The 14,451-nt window shown below is 38.2% G+C and overlaps 1 protein-coding gene across 1 annotated transcript in view; it reads left to right on the plus strand.

Moving 5' to 3' along the window:
* The window catches only part of INTS4 (integrator complex subunit 4), a 93,150-nt gene that overhangs the window by 39,450 nt on the left and 39,249 nt on the right, over positions 1 to 14,451 (plus strand). The window contains exons 9-10 of the mRNA XM_019726396.3: positions 4,984 to 5,055; positions 6,804 to 6,978. Of these exons, the coding sequence (XP_019581955.3) occupies positions 4,984 to 5,055; positions 6,804 to 6,978 (247 nt within the window). The remainder of the gene's footprint in view (positions 1 to 4,983; positions 5,056 to 6,803; positions 6,979 to 14,451) is intronic.

Genomic DNA, 14,451 nt, shown 5'->3' on the forward strand with positions numbered 1-14,451 from the left:
AAATGTTTATAAATTGTAACGTATTCTGTGAGATGGTGGGGGTGGGAATAGTATATAAGTACATATCAGTATCTAAAATTTTATGTAATATCACAGCAAGAAAATCTCATATTCTTTTTGGACAATTCCCTTTTGAGGGCCTTCAATTCTGCCATTCTTGGTAAGATTGTTGGCTAATTACTTTGGACTGTACTGGACATAGATCCAGTGATGGCCCTCGTTCTATGGCCCGTATTTATGCGGTAACTGCTGAAACCTGTGTGAAGCATTTTTGTGGCACAATAAGGAATTTGGATGATGTCAATATTTCCTGCTTATAAATTATATTGCTTGTTCATAATAAAATACAGGGTTAAGCCAGTTACTTACTTTATTTTTGAATTCACATTTTAAAGCTTTGTTTTGGTCTATGAATATTTTAAAATTTAGAACAATATAGTCATTCATCAAATTCTTTCATTTAACATTTACTGAGCATCTACTGTGTGTGTGTGTTTGTGTGTGTGTGTGAAAGAGAGAGAGAGAGAGAGAGAGAGAGAGAGAGAGAGAGAGAGAGAGAGAGAAGGGACGTGTCTAGAGGAATAATTTAATGATATATCTTCATCTGAGTAGGCAACTTAGAAAAATAATCCTTAAAGCAGGGTCATTCAGATTTTTCAGTTTGTATCCCATAGGATCTGAAATTCATTTATGTAAAGCTGTATGAATATTGAATTACAGTGGTGAATTGAAAGGGTTTCTCCTTAAATGTCTCTGAACTTGAGTCAGGTGCTTTACAACCTAATCTACCTTTGTAAGAGTTGGTTGTCTGGTAGGTTGCCATAGGCAAGCAGTCAGTTACAATATCTGGTACTCCTAGGAAAGAACCCGTAACAGCCACAGAAGGCTTCGTGGAGGAAGTGATTTCTGAGCTGAGTTTTGAAGGCTGAATGTGACTTAGCTAGGCAAAGAAGTGGGAAGGAGAAAATACGATCCGAGATATTGAAGGAGTACAGTATCATACATCCTAATATTATACTAAACTACAATAGCATACCAAATTACAAGCAGTTTAGTTCTTCTTACTATGGGGGAATAATGTTCCGTGTGAGGGATGTGCAAAGCACAAGAGAAAAACAGAAGCCAGGTTCTTTAAGAACTTAAATGAAATGATAAGTCTTTAGACTTAATTAAGTCCATCTCTGTTCTCCTTGGCTTATATATAGCAGGATGAAAATTTTCAGATGTGGACTGTATCAGAAATTCAAAACCATGCAAAAAGTTGATTTTTGGTTATTTATACCTGCCCTAATAGGGCAAAGAAATGTGATTTCCAAGTATGCAGCTCCATTGGACTATTTAGAATACAGTCACTATTTTGTAATTAATCATGGTAATTGGTGTTCTGTCTAGAATATGGTCCTTAGTTCAGGGAGTTCTTCTTAAGATATTTAATTTCTCTTATTCAATAATAAGGCTTATTTAAAAGCCTCCAGAAGTCTTTGAACCTAAATTATAACATTTTCAGATGGATTGTAGGTTTTTATCTCTAAGTCTGCCCAGGGCAAATGCAGATGTCCTAGTTGGGGCAGTTTTACAGCTCACACAGTATGCCATATCCATCTGGGTTTTTTTGTTTTTTGTTTTTGTTCTTCGTTTTGCTTCTCTTTTTATCACCTACTTGGGTAGTGGCTAGGAGCCTTCGAAGAGTGCATAGACTTACGTTATACTCATTGAGCAGTTTTTGCTCAGAAAGCAGGGTTGACACACTTGTTTGTTAAATATCATGGTTTCCTTAGTGGTGTAAATATAGGTTAAGTATTGGTAGTAGTACATTCAGGTAGTAGAGACCTTACCTGAATATTTTTGTCTTGGTTAAAGTAGACAAGAATATAGATTTTTTCTGATTGGTGAGATACACTGTATGATGAACTCACTATCTTTTTGGTCCAAATCTGCTCCTCCTGTGCTTTCGTGAATGATGAATGATTTACCCGGTCATGAACCTAGAGACATTTGGGGATTCTTTTACTGTGTCTCATATCGACTGAGTCATCAACTCTTACCTGTTCTACCTTCTTGACATACCTTGAATCTATCCCTTCTCTATTTCTACTGGGCCTGTATCAGGTCTGACTATTTTTCAAGTGGATTACTATGTTGTAGGGCTCTTGGTATTTGTGGATTTAAAAAGGAAAGCTTCAGCTATTCTTAGATAAGACTGGAAATTTGTTACAAATAAAGATGCATAATTTTTTGAGGTCGGAATTTGAATAATATCCCTCTTCGCTACTATGATATGTTTGGAGAGAGCTCAGCTGAAGGCCTTAAAGGATGCCATTTGTCATGCGGGGTGTCATGCAGGATCTCAGCTCCTGCTCCCTGCACAAGAATGCAGGATATGGTGAGGTCAAAAAGGAGCACCCACAGAGCCACAGATCGGGGAGTCATACCACTATAGCCTCGCTGGCGGCTGGGTTAGAGACACAGGAAGCAGGAGCCACACCATTCACAACCTGCTGTTTGCTTCTCTGCCTGCCAACCAACCAACCAACCAACCAACCAACCAACCAACGCAGTCATGGCAGTTATATCAGTGGCCAATTGGCCAACCGGTTACAGCTGATGGCCGTCTACTACCCGAGCCAGCACCTTTTCACGTGAAGCCAAGAGCCTGGAAACTGTACTCCTGGCTATGTCCCCACACCATTGAGACTGTGGATTAGAGTCATTTAGTGTGAAGTCATTGAGACTGTCATTCTTTGTAAAAAGGAAAAGTGCCTCTTAAAAAGCCAGCTGTCAAACCTGGTGGTAAAACTGCAGAGAAAGCAAGGAGACCTTAGAATTTTATACTTCTTATTCATAAAATTGATATTTTTGATTTAAAAAATGCATGTTACATTTTGTATTGGGTCACAGCTATGTAACAAAGAAGGCCACCAACTGTACCATGTGGAGGTAAGAAAAAGTGTTTTGAAACTGCATAAGTCCAAACAGTACAACAATTGCTCTCCTAGAGTTGGAGAAAAAGTGTTAACTTGGGTAAAGATATTCCCAAAGAACATGTAACTTTCAATGGAAAATGTGCTTCGAGGAAAAAGTCGGAGCCTGTATAAGCATTTCCATTCACTCACTTGGGAACTAGAGAAGGTCTCCAATATATTCCTTAAGAGTGTCTAGGACCTAATATCTAATATCCTAACTGTTCTCTCTGCTTTATTTTGATTGCTTCTGGTGCATTAGCTACATTCCTTCCAAGATGATGTTTTTGACTATGTTTCTAACTGTGTTTCTCCCTTATTTGAAATGAGCAAATTATCAAATCTCTCAGCCTCAATTGCTCATCTGAAAATGAGGACCATGTACAAGGTGTGATAAAAAAAATACAGTGAATGTTTAAATAAAAAGGATTTACTGTAAAAGACACATTGCCATTAATCCCTCTCAAAATACTTCCCGTCACTTCAAACACACTTATCCCATCATTCTTGTCACTTTCTGAAGCAGTTCTGGAAGTCCTCTTTCATGAGTGTCTTTACCTCATCCTCCATCATGACTGCTTTGTGTCACACATCACTCTGGTACAGCAATTTCTGTCAAATAAAAATGTTATGGTGTGTCCTCATCTACCTTATCCACTGGATCTGGCACCATGCAACTTCTGACTCTTTCCCAAAGTCAAAATTACCATGAAAGGTAAATGTTTTGAATGGACTCAGGACATTGCGGCAGCCACAATAGCACAACTAAAGACACTCACAAAAGAGGACTTCGAAACTGCTTCAGAAAGTGGTAAGAATGATGGGATAAGTATGTTCAAATCGAGGGTGAGTATTTTGAGGGGGATTAATGGCAATGTGTCTTTTACTGTAACAAATTTTTAAAAATTTAAACATTCATCATATTTTTGGATCATACCTTATATATTCTTCATGGGCATTTGGGGGGAAATAAAATTTTAAAATATAAGTAAAATATTTTATACATGGTTGAGCTTATTAAATATTTAACAGATTATTTAGTTATTATTCATAAGGCAAACTCCTTACCTTCGCCCACAAAGCCCATTATGTTCTGACCCCTACCTGTCTGTCCTGCCTCATTTTCAGCACCCCCATCCTGTGTTCAACTCATAGAAACCACTTAAAGTTTCCCACATGACATTCTCTCTTCATGCATTTGTATTTGTGATTTCCATTTCCCCCAATCTGTCTCTCCTTGCCTTCACCCCTTACTGCTTGTTCTCTGAGTTCCCATAGAACACTTTATAAATGTGTGTTATAAATTATTAAATATGTATTATAACAATTTATACCATAATACAGTTATCTCTTTACTTCTCGTTTTCCCTTACTAGTCAGTGAGATCACTGTGAGTGGAATTGATGTCTTATTTTTGTATTCCTGTTCCTGGTAACTATAGGCATATAATTGAATGGTTGCTAAGTAAATACTTGTTTTATTGAATGAGTGAATGAATGAACAAATGAATGGAAAGAATGGAATGGAAAGACAGTGAAGAGTTGTGGTTAAGGCACAGGATTCTGGACCTGCGTTTATAGCCCAACTCTGTAATTTACACTCTTTGTGACCTTGAATGAGTTACTTAATCTTTTTGTGTCTTCTTTTCCCTATATATAAAATGGGACTAATAATAGTATTCACTTCTTAGGAGGACTAAGTGAGTTAATATTTGTATAAAGTACTTAGAACAATGAATGATACACAGTAAACTATATTTAGGTGTTAGCTTCTGTTGCTGCTAATGTTTTTATTATTTTCCTTATGATTTCGAACCCATAGGCATCTTTAGTATTAGGTTGGTGCAAAGGTAATTGTAGCTTGAAAGGTTAAAAATAATTGCAAAAACCACAATTACTTTTGTAACCTAATATCAAGAATAATGTTATTCTATGCGTTTAAGTGAGTTGCAAACTTTGAATATTAACATAATGTTCAGGTTCTTAAAAGATGTTCCATTTACTCTGGATTCTTTCTTTTACAGGGCTCTATGGAGCAAGTCAGTTCTCATTTCTTGGAGCAGACACTGGACAAGAAGCTAATGTCAGATCTGAGGGTAAATTGAATTCTTTGTTGTTTAAACTGGGTTTTTGTAACCTATATCAGTGTAACTATATGCCAAGTTGATGTGGATTTATTTTGCAGCCCATGCATTTAAGTTAATGTAGCATGATTAGATTACATTTTAATTTAAAACCTTAGTAACTTGAATCAAATTACAAGTTACTTCATTAAATTTTAAATTATTATAGTGAAATACTTGCACAAGTGGGGTTTTTAAAAGAAGAGGCAATATTAACTTTGTATTTGTTAGAAACTACAAAGGTCTGGTCATATTTTTTGAGATTGTGACATTTTAGGACATCTTTTCAACAGCAGCTCCCATTTCCCATGGAATAGTAATTTCTTTCTCTGAACAGTAACAGAGGCCTCTTATGGAATACCTTTACGCTTTTACTGTGATAGTTCTCTGACATAGTTGTCAGGACCAAATGAGTCTGTGAATATGATATGTACATTCATTGTCAATATCTTAATTTTTTAAATTATAAAAGTGATAATAAAGTTACAGAATTTTGATAACTAGAAAGAAAATGGAAAAAATTTACCTATTTTCCCATACTCTAACACAGTGACTTCTGTTGTGTTGGTGTATTTCTCCCCAGCTCTTTTTCTTATGCATTTTTAAAATATTGTATACAGATAGTTTTGTAGTCTACTTTTTACCTTTGCCACTGTCATGTGCTTTTTTTTTTCATATTGTCAACTTCATACTTAACATTTTTACTGATTGCAGAATGTTCTGTTAAGTAGATACAACATCATTTTTTAGTCCTTTATTATGCAATTATATTCTCCTAATTTTTCTGTCATAATAAAGCACATAAAGAATATTATCTCGTGCATTATTAATCTTCTTTTGAGTTATTTGGTAAGATAAGATAAATTCTTAGGAATGGTTGAGGAGTTGATATCTGCACTTCATGAAACATTGCCATATGGCTTTCCTGAAGGGCATTGCCTTTATTCGAGGTTGGTGAGTAAGTGTTCTTTGTGTGTACTGGGGTAGAAGAGTAAAGAAGGGCATGCTCATGGTGGACGGTGAGGGATGGCTAATGCAAGGGTTTCCAAGACACATCACAAGGTACAGACTTTACTACTGGATCTGACCCTCATCCTTGTAGGCTCAGGTGCTATATTTATTTCATCAATATCTTTGAGGTGATCAGCCACAAGGATGTGAACTCACACCAAGAATGTTCGTAAGAGGCTAATGTATAAAGTATTCATTGATGAGAGCCGTAACTGCCAAGTTGACTGGACATTTACTGTAGTCAACCAGGATAGTCCCCCTTAGGCAAACTGTGCATAAAGTGAATTTACTGGGTTGCTTGGTACACACAGTGTTGTCAAATAGAGACTTACTTCTCCTGGGGCTTACTAAAAATTCTTTTCTAGGGCCATTGCATTCCCTACCCAGGATGATACTTGGCAGGGGCATGGCTACTATTTACCTCTCTGGTTTTCCCTTTCCTATGTTGCCATGGCAAACATGACCACCTGTTTGATCAAAAACACATCCTTTCACTATTTTTAATAAGATTACTATCAGCAGTGAGAGATCTGTGAGCCTTCAGTCTTTAAGTTGAATTTGCATTTTTCTGCTCTGATCTATGGAATATTGGTTTTGAAAGTGTAACTCGGCGAGAGCAGTCTTATTTCCTACCTTCCCAGTTTTCAGGGTGCGTCTTACTGTTCCTTCATGAACCTCCTGCAAGTGATAATTGTTGTTGTCCTCTACAGAGGAAACGCACTGCACATGAGCGGGCCAAGGAACTTTATAGTTCAGGGGAATTTTCCAGCGGCAGGAAGTGGGGAGATGATGCTCCCAAGGAAGAAGTGGATACGGGGGCTGTGAACTTGATTGAGTCAGGAGCTTGTGGAGCCTTTGTTCATGGATTGGAAGATGAGATGTATGGTAAGTATGACTGCGTAATAATGACCGTGCCCATTTACTGAGTGACTGCTACGTGCCGCCCAGTGTACCGGTTGATATACACACATTGTCTCATTTAGTCTTCACAGTCACAGTGTATCTACTATTATTTTAACTTTACAGACAGATGCAGTTGAGGCCCAGGTGGTATGATGCAGTAGTTAAGAGCATGGACTTTGGGTTCAGTCGATCTAGGTTCAAATTCCAGATTTTCTGTAAAACAAAGTATTTCTGAATTGTGAGAATTAAATGAGATTATATATATATAAAACATTTGGCATAACACATGACCCATTCATGACCCAAGCACTTAATAATTAGTAGCAAAAATTGATATTATGGGTACTGATAATAATAATAATTTGTTATTAGTCACTGAACTAGTAAGAGACAGAAGTAAGATTTAAATCCAGGTATGTCTGACCTCAAAGCCTTTTATGACTAAGAGAGACTCTTTCATCTTCATTTTAGAAAGATGTTTTCACTGGAAATTGAGTTCTAGATTAATAGGTTTGGGTTTTCTAGTCTTTTAAAGGTGTCCCATAGTTTCCAATTTGCATTCTTTCTGTTGAGAAGTCTATCAGTTTAAAAAAATCTTTGTTCTTCTGTACATGATGTCTCTTTTTTTGTAGCTGCTTTTAAGATTTTTCTCTTTATCACTAGTTTTAAATGATTTAATTCTGATGTGTCTTGGGGTAATTTTCTTCATGTTTCTTGTGCTTGAAGTTTGTTGAACTTCTTGGACCTATGGATTTATAGTTTTCATCAAATTTAGAAAATCTTTGGTCATTATTTCTTCAAATAGTTTTCTGGCATCATGCTCCTTTGGGGACTATAATTACACATATATTATGCTACTGAAGTTGTCCTGCAGCTCACTGGTACGTTATTCCTTTCTTTTTTTCCCCTAGACTTTTTGTTTTTAATCTTTGTTTCATTTTGGATAATATTTATTGCTTTGTCTTGGAGTTCACTAATCTTTTCTTCTGTGATATCTAATCTTCTTTTAATCCCATCCATTATATTTTTCATCTGGACATTGTAGTTTTCATCCGTAGAAAATCAATGAGATTTTGGGTTTGTTTAGTATCTTCCTCATATCTACTTAACATGCTTAATCTTTTCTCTAGCTTTGTCAACAGAGAATGCATTTACAATCAATGTCTTAATATCTTTGTCTACTAGGTCTGTTATTCGTGTGATTCTGGATTGGTTTTGGTTGGTTGATTTTTCTCTTCATTATGGATTATATTTTCCTGCTTCTATGCATGCCTTGTAATTTTCGATTGAATACCAGCCATTGTAATATTTACTTGATTGGATGCTAAACATTGTTACATTCCTATACAGATTCTTGAGCTTTGTTCTGGGATACATTTAGTTCAAGTCTTTTATTTTGAGCTTTGTTAGGCAGGACCCAAGCAGCATTTAATATAGGGCTTATTTTTTGTCTACTACTGAAACAAACTTTTCTGAAAAAACAATTATAGACCATGTGCAAGCTTTGAAGATTGTTCCTCTAATCCTGTTGAGTGGTTCTTTCTCATACTTTGGGTAGTTTCTTCACAGATGAGAACTCAGCTGTCAACTTGAAGAGGACCCCCTGTAGATCTCCCAAGCTTACTCTTGCTGTGCAGTTCTCTCCTTTCTAGTGTTTTGCCCTATGAACTCTAGCTACATTGGCCTTTCCAGTCTATCAGCATTATTTTCGCAACGCAAGGAGACCTGTAGTCTAGAAACTCTCCAACAGTAAATTGGTATAATGATAGAACTCACCTCATTTATTTCCCCTCTCTCAGGGATCATTACCCTTATCGCCTGATGTCCAGTGTACTGAATACTGTTGTTTCATATATTTTTGTCTTTGTTTTTTAAAAATATTTTTATTAACGAATATAGCTAATATACAACATTATATCAGTTTCAGGTGTACACCATAATTGTTTATATACCTAAAGAAGTGGTGACCGTAATAAATCCAGCAACCATCTGACACTGTAACACACTGTTGCAGTGTTATTGACTATATTCCCCATGCTTTACATTACATCCCCATGACTTATTTGTTTTATACAAGGAAATTTGGACCACTTATTGCCCTTCACCTTTTACCCCCTTTTTTAATTTTTCAATTACATTTGACATTCAGTATTATTTAACATTAATTTCAGGTGTACAGCATAGTGGTTAGACATTGTATAATTTAAGATGTGATCCCCCTGTCTAGTACTCATTTGTCACTATACATAGTTATTACAATATTATTGACTGTATTCCCTTGGCTTCACTTTACATTCCCATGACTATTTTGTCACTACCAGTTTGTACTTCTTAATGCCTTCACCTTTTTCACACTGTCCCCCAAGTCCCCACTCCATCTATCAGCCCGAATCTGGTACCAGTCTGACACCATATGTAGTTAATACAATATTATTGACTATAATCCTTATGCTATACCCTGCATCCCCATGACGACTGTGTAACAACCAATTTATACTTCTTAATCTCTTCCCCTTTTTCACCCACTACCCCAGCCCCCCGTCCCATCTGACAACCATCAAAATGTCCTCTGTATCTGACTCTGTTTCTGTTTTGTTTGTTTATTTTATTCTTTAGATTCCACATATAAGTGAAATCACATTGTATCTATCTTTCACTGTCTGACATACGTCAGTCAGCACAATGCCCTCCAGGTCCATCCATGCCACCTCAGATGACAAGAACCCATTCTCCTCCATGGCCAAGCAATATTCCATTATATATATGTACCACCTCCTTTTTATCCATTCATCCATTGATGGACACCCAGGCTGCCTCCACCACTTGGTGATTGTAAATAATGCTGCAAAGAACATATGGGTGCACACGTCCCCTCGAAGCAGCGTTTCATTTTGGGTTTCTTTGGTTAACTACCCATAAATGGGATTACTGTGTCCTTCTCTGTTTCTTGTTGTAGCCTTTGTTTTAAAGTCTATTTTTTTCTGATATAAGTATTGCTATTCCAGATTTGTTTGTTTGTTTCCATTTTCATGAAATAACTTTTCCCATCCCTTTACTTTCAATCTGTGTGTGTCTATCAATCTGAAGTGAATCTCTTGTAGGCAGCATATGTAAAGGTTTTGTTTTCTTATTCATTCAGCCACTCTATGTTTTTTGTTTGTTTGTGTGTGTTTGTTTGTTTTTTAAGATTTTTACTGGGGAAGGGGAACAGGACTTGATCGGGGAATAGTGTGTACTTTCAGGACTTTTTTTCAAGTCAAATTGTTGTCCTTTCAATCTTAGTTGTGGAGGGTGCCGTTCAGCTTCAAGTTGTTGTCCTTTCAGTCTTAGTTGTGGGGGGCGCAGCTCAGCTCCAGGTCCAGTTGCCATTGCTAGTTGCAGGGGTTGCAGCCCACCATCCCTTGGAGCGTGGGTTCTCAACCAACTGAGCCATCTGGGAGGCAGCTCAGCTCAAGATGCTGTGTTCAATCTTAGTTGCAGGGGGCAGAGCCCACCATCCCTTGCAGGACTCAAGGAATTGAACTGGCAACCTTGTGGTTCACAGCCCACTGGCTCATGTAGGAATCAAACCAGCAGCCTTTGGAGTTAGGAGCACGGGGCTCCAGCCACCGGGCTGGCCCCACCGTATGTTTTTGATTGGAGCATTTAATCCATTTACATTGAAAGTAATTGTTGATATATAGGTAGTTTTTGCCATTTTATTCATATCTTTCTTTTTTTTTTTTTTTTTTGGTCTTAAAGAAATCCCTCTAACATTCCTTGTAATATTGATTTGGTGGTGGTGAACTCCATTAGCTTTTTCTTGTCTGGGAAACTTTTTATCTTTCCTTCAATTTTAAATGATAGCCTTGCTGGGTAGAGTAATCTTGTTTGTAGGTACGTACTGTTCATCACTTTGAATATTTCGTGACAATCCCTTCTGGCCTGCTAAGTTTTTGTTGAGAGAGCAGCTGACAGTCTTATGGGAGCTTCCTTGTAGATAACTAACTGCTTTTCTCTTGCTACTTTTAGCATTCTCTGTTTGTCTTTAGCTTTTGCCATTTTAATTATAATGTGTCTTAATGTGGGCCTTGTTTGGGACTCTGCTCTTCTTGGGTTTGTAAGTCTATTTCCTTCGCCAAGTTAGGAAAGTTTTCAGTCATTGTTTCTTCAAATAGTTTCTCAATTCCTTGCTTTCCATCTTCTTCTTCTGGTATTCCTATGATGCGATTGTTGTTACACTTGATGTTGTCTCAGAGGTCTCTTAAACTCCTCATTTTTTTTGGATTGTTTTTTTCTTTTTGCTGTTCCGATTGGATGTTTTCTGCTACCTTGTCTTACAAATCATTGATTCAATCCTCTGCTTCATCTAGTCTGTTGGTGATTCCTTCTAGTAGATTCTTCATTTCAGTTATTGTATTCTTCACTTCTGACTGATTCTTTTTTATGGTTTATATGTCCTTTTTTATGCTTGCTATCTCTGTTGAAGTTTTCACTAAGTTCTTTGAGCATCTTTATAATCACTGTTTTCAACTCTGTATCTGATACGTTGCTTGCCTCCATTTTGTTTAGTTCTTTTTCTGGAGTTTTCTCCTGTTCTTTCATTTGGGATATATTTCTTTGTTTCCTCATTTTGGCTGCCTCTCTGTGTTTGTTTCTGTGTATTAGGTAGGGCTGCTGTGTCTCCCAGTCTTGCTGGGTGGCCTTATATAGTAAGTGTCCTGTGGGGCCCAGTGGCACAGACTCCCTGGTCACCTGAGCCAGGTGCTCCAGGAGTGTCCCTTGTGTGGATTGTGTATGCCCTCCTGTTTTAGTTGAGCCTTGATTGCTGTTGGCACATCAGTGAGTGGTACTGACCCTCAGGCTTACTGGCTGTGGGGTTTGGCCATGTGCACAGCTTATGGGCTGCTGTGTGGGGGCTTCCCCCATGGAGTACCCTAGCATCTCTGGTGCCTTTTGAGATTGCCCTTTGAGTGTTTGACTTGTGGAGCTAATTGAGTGATGCTCTGCTGTGGTGTGAAGCCAACCTCCAAGTATGTTGGTTTTGGTGACTTTTGGGAGGGCTGTGCAGGCCCAGGTTAGCCATTGCCTGTGACCAGCTAGGGAGTACTTGGTAGGAGCTACAAAGTGATCCACGGTTGGTCTGCGCTATATCTGGAGGCACATGGGGGAAGCCACCGCGAATGAAGGCCTGCTGCCACCAGTACCAGGTCTGGGGTAGCTCTGTAAAAAGGACAGTCCAAGGCCTGCTGCTGTCTTTTGGCTCCCATAAAGTTCAGCCATTGATAAAGCCTCCTGTGGTAGGGAGTTGGGTTAGCAGGGTCTCAGTAAGTCTCCTGGGTAGGGCAAGAAGAGCTCATCAAACCAATTCAGATTCAGATTTGGCCATGGGCATGGTGGAGGGGCTCAACAGAGGAAAGATGGCACTCTGCCTGCAGGCTGCACAGAAGGAGGGCCCCACACAGGGAAAATGGCACCTGTACCTTCAGTCCTTGCCCTGAAGTTATACAACTTAGTCTCTCCCATATGTTTCCGATGCCCCCTGAGTCACTGTCCCTCTGCTGGAGCCCAGGCTGAGTACCTGTGTGGGCCCTTTAAGAGGACATCTGGGTTTCCTGTAGCCTTCCTCCCACCACGATGGTTGGAATTCCCTCTGTTTTTCAAAACCAGGTATTGTAGGGGTTCCTCTCCCTGGCACCTCTCCTCCAGGCTGGGAAGCCTGGTGTGGGGCTGGGGTCCCTTGCTCCTCCATGGGGAACCTCTGGCTGAGCTATCCTGATTTTCAACCACCACACGTGTGGGACCAGCCCTTTTCTCATCTGCACCGCTTCTACCAGTTTAGACATGGTTTCTTTATATCCTTAGTTATAAAACTTCTGTTCAGCTAGACTTCATATGGCTCTCCAGGTTGATTGTTCAGTAATTTAGTTGTAATTTTAATGTGTTCACGGGATGAGGCAAGTACAGTGTTTATCTACTCTGCCATCTTGGATCTCCTCTCCCTTTTATCTCTTTTTTAGGTAGTTGCATATAGAAAGATAAATCTGGTCCTCCTTACAACATCTTAGCTAGTAATAGAAGTCCTGCAAAGCTCTTGTGATTTCCATAAAATGATGCTGTCTGTCTCACATAGACTACAGAATGTCAGTGCTTTGAGATGAATGACTCCAATCTCCTCATATTCAGTGAGGGTAATAAACTTCGGGAGAAAATGTTGATTGTCCAAATTTTTACAGTAAATTGGTGTCAAAGGATTAGAACTCAGGTCTTTAAAAATGCCTATACAAAATTACCTAACAGTAGGACTTCTCAGAAGGGCAAGAAAATTGCTTTTGAAAGACAATTTTCTATTATTAGATACAAGAATTTGGTTATCTATTTATTTGCTGTAAGGCTTTCTGCATATAGAAATTAGCTAAAACTACCTCTGCTTCTTTGTTCTCTATGAACTTGATACATGAATTATAATTTAAATAGTATTAGATAATAAGGAAGTCCAGTTATTAAAACCTGTTTTATCCTAAGACAAGTAACTTGAATCTATTTTATTTTGTTTCTAGTAGCAGTTTTTGCTTTGTTTAGTTTCTGCAGTTGAATTTCATCACTGTTAATGTTTCTGTGGTTTAGTTCTATAGTTTTCAGTTTGTCACTATAGTTTTAATTAAAGGAACTTAACTTTGGAAAGTGAGTAGATCATTTCATTTGCTGTAGACTCTAGTATCCCACATACTTTACGTCTTCTAGTTGTTCCTTGTTCTCCCTCCCTTTGGGGCCTTTGTAGTAGAAAGGTCTTTTTTCCTTTCTTTTGGCCTAGAAACTCCTTCAGGTATTGTTTTAGGGGTCACTTATTCCAGGAAGCTGCCTCTGATCCTGTTGAGTGAGCTATGTGCCTCTTCTGCGTCTTTTAATACTTCTTGTGCTTTTCCATGATACCATTTATCACTGTAGCGCAATTAACTATTCTTGTCAGTAGGCGCTGGGAGACAGTCTTGTTCATCTTTGTATCTTCAGTATTAAGCACAAAGCTAGTAGGCAGCAAAGCTAGGATCTGATGACACATGTTAAAATACCAGAGAATCAGTCTCTTTTTTTTTCTCTCCCTTTCCCCTAACATAGCAAATTTCTTTTCTCTGCCCTGGACCCTTAAGGAGACTGTAATGTGCTTTCAACATTCCCAAAAGTCCAGTAGATAGTGTTGATTTATCTGCCTGTAGCCAGGGAGTATAAGCAAAGTAAAACACCAAGTTTCTTTGTTTCTGCTTGGAATTTTATCAGTTCAGGTCAAACTGATTATCTCATGCTGATCAGAAGTTTCTCTTTGATTCCATTGATAAGAGTTATAAGAGTTACACATGAGTCAGTATGGTGTGATAGATAAAGCCCTAGGATGAAGAGCCAGCAGTTAACACATTTGGGTCCATCTCGGTCTTGCTTTGTAATTATTAGCAATTTCATATTTAAATTACATTATTGTGA

Source organism: Rhinolophus sinicus, chromosome 14 (assembly GCF_057876585.1).
Source record: "Rhinolophus sinicus isolate RSI-liver-muscle chromosome 14, RSI-T2T, whole genome shotgun sequence".
In the NCBI taxonomy this organism is placed as follows: Eukaryota; Metazoa; Chordata; class Mammalia; order Chiroptera; family Rhinolophidae; genus Rhinolophus; species Rhinolophus sinicus.